We start from the raw sequence: 16,728 nt of genomic DNA, 5'->3' as shown, positions 1-16,728 counted from the left end.
TAACAAAACCCATTAAAGTTTTCTGCCTTTTTTCTGGAGAACTGTACAGCCAAGATCTCGAATCCCCCACATGAAGAAAATACACTTGGTCACCTTTAACTTTGCAGAAAAGAAGAAGAAAAATGCTGCAAACACCACAAAAAAGAAAAGAAAAGAAAAGAAAAGAGAACCCCATGCTACTATACAAATGAAAATATATATTACATATTTTAATATTGAGCATAAATTCCTATCACGAACATAGCCTGGGTAAGGATCTGGAAGTCCTATGGTTTGATACCCTTGACTTCATGATTTTTGTCATCGGTGCTTGCATTTTCATGCAAACTCTCTCCAATTCCGTCACCCTCCACTGCATTCCTTGCAGATGTGCTCTAAGCTTATCATTATCAGTTGGAAGGTCAAGTTTCCCAGCACAGAGCACAATTTGTTTACTAGTTTCATTTTTCTTTCCCTTGCTTCCAGTTTCACTTACACCAGAAGATGAATCAATATAGCATTTTGTTTTGCCAGTGGCCTTGAGTAAGCTTTTGAGCTTGACTTGCTGAGACATGAGAGCTTGGACTGCACATTTTGATGGAAAATTTTTGTTCTGAGAAAGGTGAATGCAAGCTTCAGCTGAGAGCTTCTCGTAATTCAATGTGCAGCATATCTTCATCTTTTCTTCTTTTGATAATCCGGTATGCACCTATATGAAATTTATATCATAAGATCATGAGTGAAATTGACATTTAACAACAGCATAGTAAAAGATGCCACATGTTATCCCCAAAAGAAATATACCTATACAGGATTCAATAAGCTGAAGAACTGGCAATTCAAATGACATGAAATGTTTGAGATCAAAGGACTACCTCTAGATACATGTCAGTGGCACGGTAGATTCCATCGTACGATTCTCTGGCACAATCTGGCAGGGCCATGGCTAGGGCCAAGAACTTAGAAGGCTTTAGACAAGGATCTGGGGCTACTTCTGCTATATAAAAGTCCATCAAGCTAGCAACTTTTCTCAATTGTATAGGGAACACCTGACTGATTCCTCCATGCAGAAAAGCTTTCAGGAACCTTAGAACAAGATTCACATTATACAAGTAATTCATCCCATATGGAGAAGGAATTAGCAGATTATCTAGAGTTGCTTGATCCATCTGAGAACCTATCATACTCTCCAACTTGGTCCTGCTACATTTTCTTATGTTACAATTCAAAGCAACTCGAAGAATCCCAAATAAACTCTTGAATGAAACAGAGTTCCAATTAAGAATATAAAGCATATCTATGACAGTTTCAACAACTTTACGCTTCTCATCAGACGTGCCAGTATAGCACTTTGATTTCTGGTAATAAAAGAGAAATCTACTAATGATAACATGATCAAACTTCTGTGAGACCATGGATTTGAACACCATTCCAACCAAATTAGTGCTCAAAACCAAAAGATCCTCAAACCACCAGGTTGCTCGAGAGAAGCTATTCTTCAAACTCTCAGTGCTTCTAGTGTCACATGACAACCGAACTCCAGAGCTGTCTGGAGAAGAAGTAGATGGACACGGACTAGGCTCACCAGAAGTAGTGATCCTTCCAATAAGAGAATCCACACATTTTTCAAGGATACCCGTAGAATTAGGAAATGGAAGTAAATCTTGGCATTTCTTTGTAGTGATTAAAAGCTCAGACCATGTCCAGTAATTCATCTCTTTAAGTGATTTCCCGGTCTCTTCCAATAAGTTATGAGTTCCAGATACAGAATTGTTCATTTCCATGAACTGTGCAGCCGAATGTAGGAAAGAAATATTGGAAGGAGTTATGGCAGTTCTACCATTATTGTAGCAGAACCTTGACATGAGTTCAAAACTTTCAGCCCCACCAGGAAAGTCATTGAATATCACTTTCAAATTTCTTGCACTACCTGTTGGTTTACCAGATAATTTGCTTAGTCTGCCACAATATGAAGCAATGATCTTCTGCGAATATTTGTAAGGAACCAAAGTGAGAATACAAATCTTTACACACGAACCAATGTACAACTAGTTAGTACCAATTCATTCAAGAAACATTGACAAACTAGAACATAGAAGGACTAACTAGAGTAGCAGAATTTACCGGGAACTGAAACATAGAAGAGCTAAAACTTTGCTTTTACCACTGAGAAAGCTAATTAATTCAATGAATTGAAAAGGTAGCAAGGATTCAATCAGGTTTAGATAACTAACTAGTCATGACTAAGGAAATGTGCATTAAAGACGAGCGTCAATTACTTTCATCACAGACCATGTCAGTGCCTTAAAAAGCCACCAAAAGAATGAACTCATTGAATTTAGCAAGACTCATAAAAGAAGATTAAAGTGGCATATACTGCTAAAAATCTGCAAAAGAAAGGTGCGAGGTCGTTATAGACAATAAATTGCCCAAGGGCAAATCAAGAGAAAAGATGTCTGCCAAGCAACCCAGCAAACAAGGGTATTAAACAGTATATTAAATGCCATGAAAGCCACTTGCAAGTCCTTCTCAAAAGGAGTGAATACAAACAAATAAAGGAATGAAACATTAAACCACCATAACAATAGCAATAAATGATAAGGACCAAATCAGAAGACAAAGCTAGGCAGTATGGTGTTTAGCAAGTAATCAAAATAGAAGAGAAGAAGCTAGTATGAGAAACCATGTCCCACAACACTGTAATGTAGCCGTAAATTTAAAGAAGTTGCAGTACAACCATAGAAATCATGAGGGAATATAGCAAAACAGATGATAATGAAAATCACCACAAGAGAATCAATGCATGCAAAAACCTTGAAAGTACTCAATTTCCACATTTAACAGCCACGAGAAAAAGATTCTAGAATTTGTGAATTATACACTAAAGCAAACACAAAGCAAGCTGAAAGTAGATCAACACATATACGAAGTGAACAACATTGAGTAAATACAGAAACTAATCAAAGTCACAAAAGGCTAAATTAAGTTAAACAGGATAATTAGAGGGAAACGATTAACCAAAGTACACAAAAAATCAAAACTTTAAAGCTCTAAAGAGGCAGAACTACAAAGAAATGAAAAAAAGACCAAAAAAGACTATATTTTCTTTTACCTTGTCCACCATGAAAGTCTCTTCACCATTGACATCTACTTCAAGATCACAGCAAACAGCCATGACCCAATTAAACAAACTAAAAACCCACCTCAAACAAAGACTTTCTTTTTAGTGTTTGTTCTTCAAACTTGTAATATAAGAGAAAAGATTAACAACCGAAAACAGGAAGAGATGTGAGAAGGCCATAATGATGGTGAAGAAGAGAATATAAAGCCATGTTCTTGAGAAGGGAAGGAAGACAAACAAAAAGAGGTAACTGGCTGACTTTGGTCTGACAAAATGGGGTGGCTACTCACTTGGTTGCCTATGCATATGCATAAGCAAGCAAATGCGGTATCTCAGACAGAAGTGCAAGAAGCAAACAAGCTGTGCAAAGACACCAAAGACTTCTATATACTTGATCATATTTTTTATATATATATATATATATATATATATATATATATATATATATATATATATATATATATATATATATATAGAGAGAGAGAGAGAGAGAGAGAGAGAGATGGTGGTATGTGTGTGACCGCTAGTCACTGACCCCAACCTGACATTCCTGTAAAAAATATCTGGGTACAAAATAAAATAAAATAAAAAATTAGTATTTGGTAAACAATAAATTAAAAAAAAAAGCATTATATCCGTCAAAATGTTAAAAAAAATGCTATTATATTCATCAAAATGGTGATGTTCTTGGGAAAGATGAACCCAAGCTTAGGATTAAAGCTTTCTTGTTGGCTTTGCTTCTTTCTTAATCCATATTTCATTATTATGTTTATGAGATTGTGTTAAAGGTTGTTAATTTAAAAATATTAAAAAAATTAATTTGAAATAAAAATAATTTAAATTTTAATAAAAAATAAGTTTAATCTTAATACCACGCACTCCATGCCTCACAAGTCTTTATCTTTTATTTTTTTTTATTTCATCAGATTTTAGTCGGAAAATATATTATGTGTTGGATCACTTAATTTCTTATAATTATTATAAACTTGAGTCTAGAATATCGAAGGATTTAATTATGGAAACTATGCCTATGCAGATCGTTCTACTTCTACTTGTTCATTTGAGGTTACATGTTAATGGCGGCATCTAAGAGGTGATGGATAATGACTGAATCATATCCATTTGAACCTTTATCTTGGAGGGTGTGAGGGCGGACTCAACTCCTTTTCCATTGGTCCCCCATGGGTGGTCCTACCAAGAGTTTACTATCTCCATGGATTGTGTTGGTGAATTTTGCCCGTTTTGTTTCCCATTTGTGATGCTAATCTTGTGTTTGCATCATAGTTGTTCAATCCAATCCTGCTTTACATGTTGATTCAAAAAACCTATAATCTAGAATTGAGTTTTAAGTTTAACAAAAAGAAATTAAATAAATAAAACTGGTTAATCTAGCTGAGTTTTAGTAATTTAAGGTCTATTTGAAAATATAATCAAAATTATAAATCAAAATAATATATATTTTTTATTTTTTAAAATTTATTTTTGACATAGCACATATAAAAATATAAAAAAATTAATTTAAAGGTAAAAAAAATTAATTATTTTTCAAAAACAAGTTGGATAACAATGCCAAATAGAACTTTAATTTATCCAATCAAACTCAATTCAAATCTAACCATATAAATTTTTAATTTTAAAAAATAAAATAATATTATTTTAATAAAAATAATAAACCAAGTTAATTCAACAATAATAATTTTGAATCCTAATAATTTTATTTTGCACTCATTAGTTTCAAGCACTTGCTACTAGCAGTAAGTTACTAGTTTTAACGTATAAACCCGGCTTATATCAAGGGATTTCAAAAGACTTTTATCTTAATTTTTTTTTTGGTTGAACTTTTATCTTAATTTTGTATTTTCACAAATGTAACCAAAATTAATTCAATCATTGAGGATAAGCAAACGGGAGTCACGTGATTCATTGTGCTGAAAGACATTTTTACCCCTACACATATATCTTATTTTTGTTGTCTAATCACCTTTTTCGCAGTAATTATGGGCCTGTGTTGTTTCAGGGGCTAGTGGCATTTCACGGAAAAATTGGGCAATTATCCAAATAAATAATAAAATGATATATAAACAAAAAGTTTCAGTAAAATAATATATTTTTATATTATGATTAAGAATCATGATAAAATTTTAATTAATATCATGATTTATATTCATGATATCTATTTAAATTTAGGTTTAATCAATTAATCGATTTATAAAAAAAATTATAAAACTACTAAAACCAAGATTTCAAGATGATATTTTTGAAATATAAAGATTCGATGATCGGAGTAACAATTTTATTGAGCCATCATCAAGAAAAACAACCTTCAAAAACTTCTATAAAAATTGGAGTGTGATTCAATAATTGGATCAAAAGTTATGGTTATTTTGACGTGACCAAACCACCTGCTAAGACTAGGCCTATCCCATTAATCTATAAATGTATCTGCTAGACCATTTACGTAATTTGTTTGGGGTAAATCCTCATCTAATTATGACATACTTACATTTAACTGTTCATAATCACCCATGAGAACTATTGCTTGAATAATAACTTTTTAAAATTTTAATTAGATTATAAGTAGGACAAAAATATATATTTTTACTTATAAAATATATTTAAAAGAAAAAAAATCTTAAAATTATAGTTTTTATATGAAACGGTCAACCGATTATATAACTATATCCAATTGGTAAACTGGTTGATAATTATCACGCTTATAAATAATGATATTTAACAAATATTGTGTTTTAGAAATGAAATAAAATAAAAATGTGATATTTCACTAAAGTTTTTTAATAGTATTATTCTACAATTTTTTTTTTATAATTTAATATGTTAATTTTAAAAATAACTCATTTCGGCTACTTATGTTTAGGGTAATTAATTTGTAAGAGACAAGACTTGATTAATCTTTTTGGAACTCATGATGACATGACATTGAAAACAATTGATCGAGGAATCATTAGCCAATCATCTCTCTTTGGAATCCAAGAGAAAAGTAAACCGACGTCGTTCCTTCTGGAAAGGAGTTCATTACTCATTGCCATTGCCCTTTAGCTTTTTCTCTTTTTTATCAAAAGACTATTTCAATCAATTATATAGTCATAAGCACTACCTCTTTTTCCCGAATAATCATTCTTATAACTACAAAAGAATTTGCATTAAAGCATATCAATTATAGAATATCTTTACTTATTTTTCTAATTCCTTTGTTACTTTCTTTACTAATTTCTATATGAATCTAAAGTTGACTTTGTTTGGATTTAGATATATAAAAATAATAATATTTATAATACAAATAATACAATTTTTAATATTAATAATAATATTAAACTTGTATGATCCAAGTTTAAGTAAGTCTGATTGTAACGTCAGGTCCAAGAATCTTGGGTCCGACTGCAACACCAGACCTAAAATCCTTAGATGTGGGTCTGGCTACAAGGCCGTATTATGAAAATATGATAACTGAATAGAAAATAATTTAATATTAAAGAATAAATTTTTAAAAAAATTAATTGAAAAGGGAAAAACAAATAAAAAAAACAAAGCAAAGCTCTATTCCAATGAATAGTTCTTTGCAAGGAGAGGTATAGTAAAATCCTCTCATGAGATCGCGATAATCTAATAAAAAATAAACAAAACAAACCATGATATTTAATTTTCAATCAAATCGATATTAAAAGATAAAATTGAAAGGAAAAAACTAATTAAAAAGAAAAGAAAAGAAATCTGAATCAACTGGGTTAACCCACCAAACCAGGTTAACCCGTCAAACTTGGGATCCGTATCATGAGAGTGTGATAACTAAATAGAAAAAAAAATAATATTAACGAACGAAATCAAACAAAAAAATTAATTAAAAAGAAAAAAGTAAAAAAAAACCTATAACTAAAAAGCATCAACCTTTTTACTATAGATTATACTGTGCAATCCACAATAAAAGACAGATGCCTTTACCTTTTAGTTTGTAGTTAATTATATTAGTATTGTATCAATTTTTCAATAATATTTTCATCTAAATTGAAAAATATTTTTTTTATTTTATCCCACTAAGAATTTCCTTATATTTTATCTTTTTTGAAATCAAGTAGGAATAATTACTTCTCAAACTACTCGTACTTACTCTCTAAATATCATTTTTTTTTTCAAATAATGAATCCAAAATACAATCTCAATCCATTCTCACTTGTTAAATTATAAATTCTTTTAATCATTTCCCTTTTGATAAGAGTTAAAACTTAGCAACTTTTTTTGGATTTTAGCACAAGCATATATTTTGTTTTTGGAGAAATAACAGTGTAGAAAATATTTAGAAAAATAACACAATTAAAAGAGTCGCAGATGACATATGCGACTCTCCTAAATTATAAAATGGTATGCTAAAAATTAAATTAAAGAGAGAGGGGAGAGAAGAAAAGATAGAAAGAAAAATACATCGAAAACACATAGGGGCTTCGATGACAACATAATTGGTACCTTCAAATTTTTTTTGTCTAGATAAATCCAACAAAACTAAAGAATGTCACTAATAGAGATCAGAGTAGGCCACACAAGCCATCCAAAGGTGACGAAGCTCACTTGCTTTTGAGTAGCCTGTGTGGCCCGCTCTGATCACCGTTTGTGACCTTCCTTGATGTCGTTGGATTCATCTCGTCAAGATCTTTCTGATGGTACTGGTGATGTCGTCATCAGAGCTTCGATGTGCCTTTGAGATTTTTTCTTTCTTTCTTTTCTTTATCTTCTCTCTCAACAATTTAATTTTTTTCAGACCATTTTATAATTTAAAGAGAGACGCATTTAACACATGCGACTCGAAAAATATTATAATTTCCTAAATATTTTCTAAACTGTGTGTAAGTTCAGACTTATAGAAATGCTAGAATAATTCAATACTCATAAACATTTTAATGCTCTAAATTTAAATAAGAACTTTAATAATATAAGTTTAAAGAACTTACATTCATTGAATAATCTTTGTTTTTATTACAACTACGCTGTGGAATGCCTTGACAAAAGAATATGAATTGATATTTTTAGTGTTTTTTGGTAATGTAAATTACAAGCCTACAAAATTGCAAGCCTGCTGATCATCGCCTACAAGACTTACCTATTGATTATTACCCAATGGTTACTGCTTACTAATAAACAAGTTTTGAAGTTCTTATAAACTTGATTGAACTATAGTGCAGTTGTTGTTGATTTTTTTTCATTGTCCTCTTCTTCTCTTTTCAGCCTTCTGTAAATAGGAAAAACTATTAAAAACCATCTAGTAATTACCCATCTTATTCATTCTTCATGGTTTTAAGGGTGCATGACTTCAACTGCTCCTCTCCATTACTTCAAGTACCTTGTTAATTTTCTTTTGACAAATTTGGACCATATCTACTGTGTATCGTAATCTTCCTTTCATTCGATCCAATCTTTGTTCTTCCTTTATGTAATATTAGTTCAACTCATGACCAAATTCTATTCTATTTAATTTGGCCCCAACTTCATTACATATTTATCAAGTTTGACCCATCATCAAGTTTATCTTTCTTGTCTTTTAGCCTAGACTATCTATTTATTAATTTTATTGTATAACAATACGCTTATAGTATAGTTACTAAATAAGAATGTTTATGTTTAAATACTTTACATTGTGTTTGAATTGCGTAAATTCAAGTTAATTTATCTTTGAATTTGAATTGGAATTATATATGTTGAATTAATATTTTAAATTACACACACGTACAATATAGAACCTCAAAACGAAACGCTAAAATGTTCTAGAACTAAAATGTATATTTCAATTAAGAAAATAAAATGCCTATCAGAACGGATTTGACAACCTTAGACTAGATTGTGTTATTGTTAGTTTTCTCGAAACATATAGACGCAACAAAAATGATAAATTTAAAATTTTTTGGGAGTCCTAATGATCTCGTTAGATAGATTTAGAGTTGTTTTAAAGTTTTATACAAAAATTACCTAAAGATCAGATGTTGTTTTCAACTTTAATATTTGTTTCAAAGGCCGAGTTATTGCAAACTACAAGTTGTTCGGTTGTCTGGCCTCTAACGATAATCCATATGAATCATCAATAAAAAATCTCTTAAACCCTTTTAGAAGAGAGATATTGCTATGCCTTATAGTGTTAACTCTTTTCTTTTGTATTTTAGGTATTTCAGTACTATACTCTACTTATCTTTTTCACCATCTACTTCTCTTTTGGAAAATAAAAGGTACAACATTTTATTTATATGAAAACCTAAAAACCATATAAATGGTAAAATATCATTTTTTTCTTAAATAATATCATACATATTATTTTAGGTTAATTTTAAAAATTTATTCAATCAAATCCTTACTTTATTTTTCTAGGTCTAGAATTGTAATTCCCTGTATAAATTACACTCTACTCCTCAATTTCTAAAACTTATTTACAATCAAGTCATACTTGATTAATCATCCCATTTTAATTTCTGACCAATGGTTTTTATGCGTGTGACCAATTAAGTTTTCTAATAAGTTGGTCCAAATAAAACATGATTAAATAAATTAATTTATTATCAATTCATCAATTGATTGATTTATATTTGAAGATCAAGTATAATATCTACTAATCTGTCATAATTCCCTAAATATTAAAAACGTCATAAGTGGTTTAACTTAATCTTTGATCAGTAACTAGTTTCTTAGTGTAATTATTATCCCTTCATCAACAATGTTTTGATTTAGACATTATAGCATGGAGTGTGTCTACTATATCAAATCATGTTTGTTCTGAATATCATAATCATTGATTATTTGAATAAGATTTGAAATTCTTTTCAAATCTCATTCTATATTGCACAAGGATTTACAATTAATACTATTTAAGAACAGATGAAACATTTTTTCTAATTTGCTAAGGGTGATGAATCCTCTCTTGATTGCTCAAATACCTTCATATAGTTCATGTTATACCCAAAATCTGCCTATTTGTTACCCTTGATTAAGACAACATGTAACAAGATCAAAATATAACACTCTCTATATAAGATATTTTAGTGATCTTAAGTCTAAGGATTACTTACATAGCCGTCACATGAGCCTTTCCATAGATATATGTGATCTCTCCATATGAAATTTTCATGCGGGTAAGTTTAGTGTACATGTCATCTGACAAACACCTATAAATTAGTTTTAGGTGTCCCTCATATTTCAGTTTATGAGAACAAATGCTTCATTCATAAAAAAAGAACATAATATTAATCAGTCTTAACAACTCTAATTAATGTTCAGTCTTAATAGAGTATTGACCATGAATATTTAGAAATAATGCTTTTATGCAATAAGAATCCCATAATTATAACAACTTTATAATTTTCTTTGCAAAACATTTTTGTCTTAAGGATTTTATCTTTACTCTAGATTCATTAATAAAATATTTGATGAATATTAAAGATAAATAAGCTTTTATTAATAAACTAAATATATATACATGAACAAAATCAATGTCACGTGTAATTAACTGATTGACTACAAGATTATATCTAAGAAAAAATTCCATTATGCTAAGATCTACAAAAACTCTAAAACTTTGCTATAAAATCAGGGAATGATCTTTCCAATTGAAGTTGTGTCTAGATCTCCATATTCAATTATATATGATAAAATCCGATTTGTGTGATCTTGATGTTACCCTTTGCAAAGACAAAACCAGTTATTTGAAAGATTTTAGCAGAAGAAATGACAACAAAAAAGACCATAGAAAAGAGACTTTCTATTGTCTTGAATGCATCCCATAGTTTCAAATTTCAAACTTGGCCATTACATGACCTTCTGAAAACACACATTTTGGAATGTACAGTAGATTAATTATCTTACATGAAGTTTTACAGGAAGTTTCTTGATCTTTATTACAACTTGCATGCCATGCAATGCTTTCTTCTTTTCCTCTATGTTAAAGCAATTAACCCTTCTATTTTTCCTTTGCTGTTTGTGGGAATCCATCACTTCTCAACTAAAATGCCTGGCTTAACAGGCCTTGTTCCCTAGCTAGGCTTATATATTATAGTGAATGACAAAGGAAGAGAGATTGTCACATGGGGCTGTGATCATAAATCCGTTCATGAGTTCAATATTGACAAATTTCTTCCATTTCACTTGTCCAAGTTGTATATGATACAGATTATAAATGGTATTTGTTTTTTTTTGTTGGTAAATTACAAATGGTAGTTGCAGTGACCTAACCTTGCCATGGTCATGTGCTATATGGGCAACCAAGTATTCCAATAATTTATACAATTGAAAACAGAAGAAAAGCCCACTAAGAAGTAATACTTCCATTACATGTTTACATTTCAGGTTCAAAACCCTGCCATCCCTCTTCCAAGATTTGGCCCTCCAATTTACCTAAAAACAAAAAAGAAAAAGAAAGGGAGAACATGGTTTGCTCAAGCCTATCGAGGAAGCAATTGATTAGCCAAAATGTGTAGGGTAAGTGCCCTTTTCGGGCACAGATTTCCTTGTGATAAAGGGACGATACATTCATTATACATGTGGGAGGTGGTCAATGAAATTAACCAAACAATCTGCTCCTTTAACTTCTAAATGGATCTAGCATGTCACCAAATGGTAGGCAAATCATGTGGTACTTATGATAAAGAAAGAAAGAAAGAAAGAATATTCAATTATAGGCACAAATTAGCAACAAAATAAATGTGCACAGCATAGGTTTCAGAATTCCACGTGAAGGGGAAAGAAAATTCTACACCCAATGACTTAACAGGTTAGAGAGCCTTTAATTACATATATCCAGATCCAACAGTGGCCCATAAGTGCCATGAAACTTCTCTTTCAGAAAGTTTGAAAGAACTTTTTTTTTTTGAGAGGTTACAAGTGTACTATTGTTAAAATTATAATAATTGAATTGAATATATACATATATTCAATTCAATGTTTGTAATAAAAAAAATAGCATTAAAGCAAATTATAAACATTAGACCTCTGCTGAATAGTTTTTCTCCCTTTTGCGATCGGAACATATCCATTAAAAAGCAAATTTATGGAATAGCTTTTATTTATGATAAATTAAAATAAAGTTTAGCCCTCGTTTTCTCTCTCTCTCTCTCATAGAGTCCAAATTTTCTCCTGTTTCTTCTGTGCTTTATGCCATTCAATGAACTGACTAGAGTGGTGGGTGGAGACTCAACATGTTTTTTCAGATGTGGACTCAAGTCTCATATTTCACATCTTGTGTTGCCACATCCAAATAGCTGTGCTTCTGGGGTATGAAGGTGACTGATCATCCAATGTGGTCCTTTTCGTTGATATTTGAGCCATTCCCTTTGTTTTCATTTGAATTCTTTCTTGAAGCTTGGCAAACTGGAGCTACTGGATTTTATATTAGCTGTAACACGCAAGAAAATCTCAAGTTGGAAAATGATGGAAAATTAAAATCAAGTACTCTGTGAGATATCTATAATGTCAATATTTAGAAAAACTATACATTTTGATTGCTCCTCATCTCACAAAGACAAAGATTGTATTTAGTTAGTGTTTTATAGCTGCCAAAACAAATATAGAAATAATAAAAATATATTTGGTTGGAAAGACAAGAAATTAAAATATAAAATAAATTCTCTAAGATAATTTTAAAATGAATTTATATATTTTCAAAATAAAAAAAATACATGGAGATGAATTTCATCTCTTCTTATTATTTTTGTTTTTTCTATATCGATCGAAACATCAACCAAATACTAGCTAATTAATAATATGCAATAAAATAATGATATTAAACCCAATGATCCTAGTTAAGTACTAATTATGGCAGGTTGAATATTTTTGGAGCATATATGTCCAGTCAAGCAACATTATTTGAGTTAATCTTATGATTCCAATAATAGATCTACCTTTCAACCATGATTGTGTACCATGCAAAATTGAAGATTTTCATACAAGAGATATTTAACCAGAATGAGACATGGTCAGTAGTTTCATTGTAAGTCATTTAAACCTAATTAACCTGGTATAGAAATTCATATGTAAGAACCTGCTGTAAATCAGATATCATTTATTAAGGAAAAATAACAGCAATGTTGATTAAGAAAGGGCGTAGCTAGGTACTAGCAAGTTACTTTCAACTTCCTGAAACAAAAGGACGGGGGAACAAGGTGGTGGAGGAATTTGTCTCATACAAAGACTACGTACATTTCTCTCTTTGCCTTCCATGTGCTCATACCTAGAGAGCAAATACATAGGTAAATATTAGGTCATTCTCATAACACTGCTGATACCCTACTTGCCTGTGCCCATTTGCAGACTCTTGGCAAAGAGAGAGGCAATTTTATTTTGTCATTGCATCTTCATCTAGACCATCTTAAATGAAGGGAAAAGAAAAATCAGCCCCATCACAATCTTGCCCGAAATTATCTAGCCACTTATGTCACATTTCTTTGTCATTTATCATCAAGTCCAGACCCAATTAATCCTGCAAATCAATTGGGACCCAAGCTGTGGCAAAAACTGAGTTGTGACCCTTCCATGTGAGCATTAACATGTGATCTTCTCCTCTTTTCATGCCCCAACCACTAGCATGCTCTTCTAGCAAGGATCTAACTTCACCAATTGTGTCTTCACAGAATGGAACACTAAAAAATCCTGCATTCTTCATCCTTTCTGATACTTTAATCCCGGGTTCTAACCTCTCTATCCTCTGAAGCCCTTCAAAACTGATAATATTCTCGATTTTGTGACCAATATCGGACTCATATTCAATCCTTTGGCTACTATCTTTAGGCAAGAAAGTTTCCAAAGCATCGAATGGTATCCATAGATAATTGAAGCAAGTAGTAATCCTAGATGAGAGACTTGGTGCACTTAAATCAGAATCTTCGTCGACAACAATTACAATACAAGGATTGAAAGCTTTTACTGTACGAAGGAAAGCATCTCTTAAGGAAGAATATTGGACACTACTTCCCTGTTGCTCAATATTAGACAAATATCTTAACCAGTTTTGGCAATTTATCACCAAGGCCTCATCATCTCTAAGATTAAGCACTGAAGGAGTCAAGTGATTCAATAGTGACTCAAAATGAAAGTCATGAGAAGATTCTTTGGGCATAATTTCAGTTGAAGCTAAATAAGATGGGTCATCAATCACATTGAATTCAAAAGGAACATCCCTAAACTTAGCGAAATTGCTCAAACGGAGACCTACTTCTTCACATGATACATTAAGAAAAGGAGGGACTGGTGGCCTACAAGAGGGAACTGTGATCCTAAGTGAAGGAGGCCCTTCAGGCCTTTTAGCCAAAGCATCTATAAGAGTAGGCCACTGCATACAATGAGTGATGCTAAAATCTAAGATATGAACTTTAGAGTAACCTTCAATTGCCTTAAAAATGGCACTGTTTGATGCACAAAATCCAAACCTGTGCCAAGGGATTAGATCAACGTACACGGCAAGCTCGGTCACCGACATTTGCCTCCTCCGAATTGTACTGCTACCATCAAAATCCATCGCGGTGGGACAAACCTTGGATGCCCTAGAGACAAGTGCCCTGAGAAACCAAGAAGTGAGCCTTTGGTTAGGGTCACCAACCAAAGAAGCAACATTGTTAAGCACCCACATCACTTGTTGAACCAAAGTCCCATCATTGTGCTCTAGGGCACTAGCGCAATGAAGTAGAAGCTTTTCTATACAGGCTCCATCAAGGCTACCAAGACACCCTTTAAGTGCACCCGAGAGAGAGCTTTGAGGGGTGTTGAAGAGACTAGGGTTTTGAAGAGAAATGGAGGTAGTGTTTCCTCTTAGTTCAGTTTTCATGCCTGTGATAGACTAACAAAAAGGGAGATTCAATAAGGTAGATGAAGTATTAGGGTTTTGTTGATTTTAATTAACATTGAAGGTGTGGTAGCTTCAAAGGAGAGAGGATGCTAGAGAGGGAGGCCCTTTGAACTTGTTCATTTGACACTCGTCTGGTGAATATTGGTAGATGGGGTTGAAGATCTAGGGTTTTATCTACTTGTGGATGCAAAGTTTTTCAGGAAATTTGAGGTCTATATATGTTTTGCGAATCTATATTTAGCTAACTTCAGTGTTCTAAATATGTTGGTATTTGGAGAGGGAAGGGGAGAGAGAGAGAGAGAGGGGGAGAGAGAGAGAGAGAGAGAGAGAGAGGAGTTGGGAGCTAGTTTATCTGCTACCTGAACCATATATATATATATATATATATAGTAGGCAAAGGTTCTTGTTCAATAATTATCCACATAGTATAAAGCCAAAAATTACACATAAATGAAGCTTGAGTCACTAAAAATGAGAACAGTATTGCCAGAGGTGATTAGCATTCAGACAAGCACTACACTTAATTTTCACTTTTCTATTAGTCTTTACTCTCTTCCCTTTTGAAATCAAAGGCATGGCGGCTAAGAAAGCATGGATAATTTCACCATTAAAATACTTAAGGTGGATGTTTCTTTTCAAAGGGTTTTCGAGCTCCTTGAATAAATCACTTCCTTGTTCCTTTCACTGTAAAGGATATCTGCATGGCATACACATCTAGCTGCAATCAAGCTACACTAGGTAGCAAAGAAGAGATCGAATTAACGAAGCCAAGTCAACGACGCCTAGGATATATTCTCTATATTATGCCTCATGTGTACTTAACATTAGTTAATCTACCACCACGAAGGATAATCTACCCCGCGGTGCCTTACCTGCTTCTGGGCTTGCAGGATGTCTAGTGGGCCGTGGGGAATAGTCGTGGTGCGCGTAAGCTGGCCCGGACACCCCACGTAAATCCAAAAAAAAAAAAAAAAAATTTAATCTAAAAATTTAAGTTGTTAAGTGAAATTTAGGATATGATTTATATTATTTTATAATATTTTTTTAAAATAAAAATTCTTTAAACTTGAAATTTACACAGACTTATAATACTTTGTTCTTTATTTTTTATTAAATAGATAAAGATAATAAGATTTGAACTCGTAACTGTTTAGTTATCAAAATTTTAATACCATATCAAAGAACTAATTCAATCTAAAAATTCAATTTATTAAATAAAATATAAAATATGATTTTTATTAGATAATTATACGAGCTAATTTGGATTGACATGGAGCTTACATGAGCTATTTTATAATGTGTCGAATAAATCCTCATCACTCATTTTCTCTAACTAGTGATTAATGTGATTTCTTATAACTACTTAGGCAGAGCATAGGTTAAGAAAGTTGCCTTCGCCGGCCGGTCTTTTGTCCAATTTGTGCTCATGGAATGCCAATTAAGACAAAATCGGATGACTAATTGGTTTTAATTAATAAGGTTTCTTGACATTGAGTTTAGTGATTGATGGCTACGTTTCATTCCCATCCTTTTTCACGTATACACGATACATATGAGATGATGAACTTGGTTCCTTGCACCATGTATTGCCGCAGCTAAAGACAAAGGAGACCTCCTCCCCCACAAGAATGGCCTCGGCTTATTAATTTCCCATAAAATGTGATGACTCCATGCATGCATCATTTTTGCTGTGCCCAAAATTGTCCCACCTCAGTAGTGATTACCGAATAGGAAGATGCGTGTGGAACAGTGGATAACATGTTAGGATAAAATACGAAACTTACTGTACTGATTGCTAACTTACCAA

The 16,728-nt window shown here is 32.0% G+C and overlaps 2 protein-coding genes across 2 annotated transcripts; both read right to left on the bottom strand.

Annotated features, from left to right (window-relative positions):
- LOC18107021 (BTB/POZ domain-containing protein At3g22104) lies at positions 1-3,496 on the bottom strand. The gene is made up of 3 exons (XM_024588678.2): positions 3,092-3,496; positions 855-1,964; positions 1-688 (listed from the first exon to the last, which is right to left on the bottom strand). Exons 1-3 carry the CDS (start codon positions 3,152-3,154, stop codon positions 233-235), a joined length of 1,629 nt encoding a protein of 542 aa, XP_024444446.1. The 5' UTR covers positions 3,155-3,496; the 3' UTR covers positions 1-232.
- A 9,616-nt stretch (positions 3,497-13,112) lies between these two features.
- Positions 13,113-15,263, bottom strand: LOC18107020 (scarecrow-like protein 32). Its single transcript, XM_006372938.3, has one exon. The coding sequence runs from the start codon at positions 14,898-14,900 to the stop codon at positions 13,554-13,556; it is 1,347 nt and encodes a 448-aa protein (XP_006373000.1). The 5' UTR covers positions 14,901-15,263; the 3' UTR covers positions 13,113-13,553.
- Positions 15,264-16,728: the final 1,465 nt, after the last annotated feature.

This window comes from Populus trichocarpa, chromosome 17 (genome assembly GCF_000002775.5).
Source record: "Populus trichocarpa isolate Nisqually-1 chromosome 17, P.trichocarpa_v4.1, whole genome shotgun sequence".
In the NCBI taxonomy this organism is placed as follows: domain Eukaryota; kingdom Viridiplantae; phylum Streptophyta; class Magnoliopsida; order Malpighiales; family Salicaceae; genus Populus; species Populus trichocarpa.
Note: the sequence above shows the minus strand (reverse complement) of the source record. Positions and strands in the feature narration are given on the sequence as shown.